The sequence below is a fragment of the Corvus kubaryi genome, unplaced genomic scaffold, assembly GCF_017639235.1.
Source record: "Corvus kubaryi isolate FWS band 111438036 unplaced genomic scaffold, C.kubaryi_AGA036_p1.0 37300, whole genome shotgun sequence".
NCBI lineage: Eukaryota > Metazoa > Chordata > Aves > Passeriformes > Corvidae > Corvus > Corvus kubaryi.
In genome coordinates this window covers 18,777,922-18,779,873 of record NW_024581093.1, presented here as the reverse complement: position 1 = coordinate 18,779,873, position 1,952 = coordinate 18,777,922, and the positions used below count along the sequence as shown (strand labels likewise).

At 57.4% G+C, this 1,952-nt stretch overlaps 1 protein-coding gene across 2 annotated transcripts in view; it reads left to right on the top strand.

The window, feature by feature from the left end:
• Positions 1-336: 336 nt before the first annotated feature.
• KCTD15 (potassium channel tetramerization domain containing 15) overlaps positions 337-1,952 on the top strand; it is a 46,836-nt gene continuing 45,220 nt past the window's right edge. Inside the window, exon 1 of one of the 2 annotated variants that reach the window (XM_042027684.1) lies at positions 337-821. Coding sequence is in view for 1 of the 2 variants with exons in the window: in XM_042027683.1 (XP_041883617.1) it covers positions 1,314-1,316 (3 nt within the window). In the remaining variant the exon portion in view is untranslated. Of the gene's footprint in view, positions 822-1,009; positions 1,317-1,952 lie in introns of those variants that run through there. The other variant, XM_042027683.1, reaches the window with a different exon arrangement.

The window sequence follows — 1,952 nt, the reverse complement described above, 5'->3', positions numbered from 1 at the left end:
TGCCTGGGGAAATATTACATCAGACCAAATGACAATGATTAAAATCAGCTTTTTTCCCCCCTCCCCCCCCCTCTTTTCCTCCTTCTTCTTTTCAGTAAGTCTGTTGAAGGACGTGACAGTGGCCTGACCCTCCCCAACACCGAACCGTTATCCCCCGGCAGGGCCGTGTCGGGCCGGGCTGCGCGGGGCTCCGCGGGGCAGCGCAGGGCTCCCGCCCCGGCCGAGCCGCGCGGAGGGGCTCTGCGGGCGGCGGCGCCGGGGGCGCGGGCTGGGGAGCCGGCCGCCTTCCCAGCCTTATTTCATTTTCAAGGGCTGTATTTTATTTTATTCTGGGGGGGGTGGGGGAGTAAATCTGCAGACCTTCACCAAAAGGAGGGAAAAATATCCAATTTTCATCGCAAAATTAGCTAGGGCGAGAGCAAAGGGCTGAGCTAATTGTAGCCTAATCCTCTGCCCTGCAGGCGTTTGCAAAGCCCTGAGCAAGAATTCGCTTTTTTTCCTCCTCTTCTCCCTTCCCTCTGTTATTTAGAGACGGGATTATTGCCTTTCTTCTCATAACAGCCTCGGCAGTTTCATTTAAAGGCTTTTTTCCCCCCCCTCTCTCACACACACATACACACACACGCACAAAATAAATAGAAAAAGAAGCAGCAAAAACAGGGAGAGGGAGAAGAGACAGAGCAGCTTTAAAAATAATAATAATCACAGCAAGATCTGCGGAGCAAAGATAGTAATAAAAGCAAAAAGCTGAGCCCATCCACACACAGCCCCGGCAGAGCCCAAAGCCAAAGGGGGGCTCGCAGATCTCTTCTGTGCTCAAGGTAAGGACCGCGGCAGCGGCTCCCGCAGCCGCCCGCCCGCCCGCCCGTGCGCCCGCCCGTGCGGGGCCGGAGCGCGCCGTGCGCGCCGTGAATCGCATCGCGCCGCACCGCGCGGCTCGCGCCTGCTCGCGCTCTTTTTTTTTTTTCCCCCCCCCCCCCCCCCCTTTTTTTTTTTTTTTTTTTTTTTTTTTTGGAAAGTGCCTCTTCAAACTCACTCGGCTGCCGGCTCCGGGGAGCAGCGGCGGAGGGGTGTTTTTTTAAAGCTACAGGACCCGTTTGTAGCCGCCCCGCTTTGGTAGCGCTGCGTGTGTGTGTGTCTGTGTGTGTGCCTGTGTGTGTGTATGTTTTGTTTTGCTCCGCTCCAGCATGGGCAGCGCCGGCGGAGCCCCGCGGCCCGGGGTGCCCGCGCTCCCGCTGCCCCCCCGGCCTCGGCTCTGAAGACGGCCAAGCCCCAGCGCGGCGGAGGCAGCGCGGCTCGCTCTGCGCTTTCGCATGGTACACGCGGAGCCGCGGCCGCGGGGTCGGGCGGGCGGGAGCGCGGCGAGGCGCGGGGGTGCGCGGGCCGGGGCGCGGGGGCTGGCGCGGGGCGGCTCGGCACAAAGGGAAGGCGGGCGACAATGGGGAGCGCCGCGTATGGAAAACACGGGCGGGCTGTGAATGAAACTCTGGCGCCAGTGAGAGTGGAAGGCTTGGTTTGGGGTAGCCTTCAAACCACTCTAGGCTATAGTTTGCATTCCTGCTCCTGCATGCGATGTGGCACACTTCTGCAAAATTAATACATTAGCCTGGCTAATGCTCACCACCATTGGCTGCGCGGAAAATGTGCAGGATCGGGGATTCGGGCTTGACTTTTTTTTTTTCTTGCATTCATCTAAGACATCTCCTTTCTTGTTATGTGGGAATAAGTAAAGGACGCCATGTTGTGCCTTTTTTTTTTTTTTTTTTGGTTGAATTTTACCTTTGGGCATACAGTGTGTTCAAAAGAAAAAGGCAGAAGTTGAGTGACCGGGTGCGTTGCTCGCTGGTGATTTCTCTGACCATCAGTAGGGAAAAGCATTTGGGTGACGTGAAACTTGCACTAAATAGACTGGAGACTGCCAGAGAGAGGCGGGTTGCGGGGGGGGGGGGGGG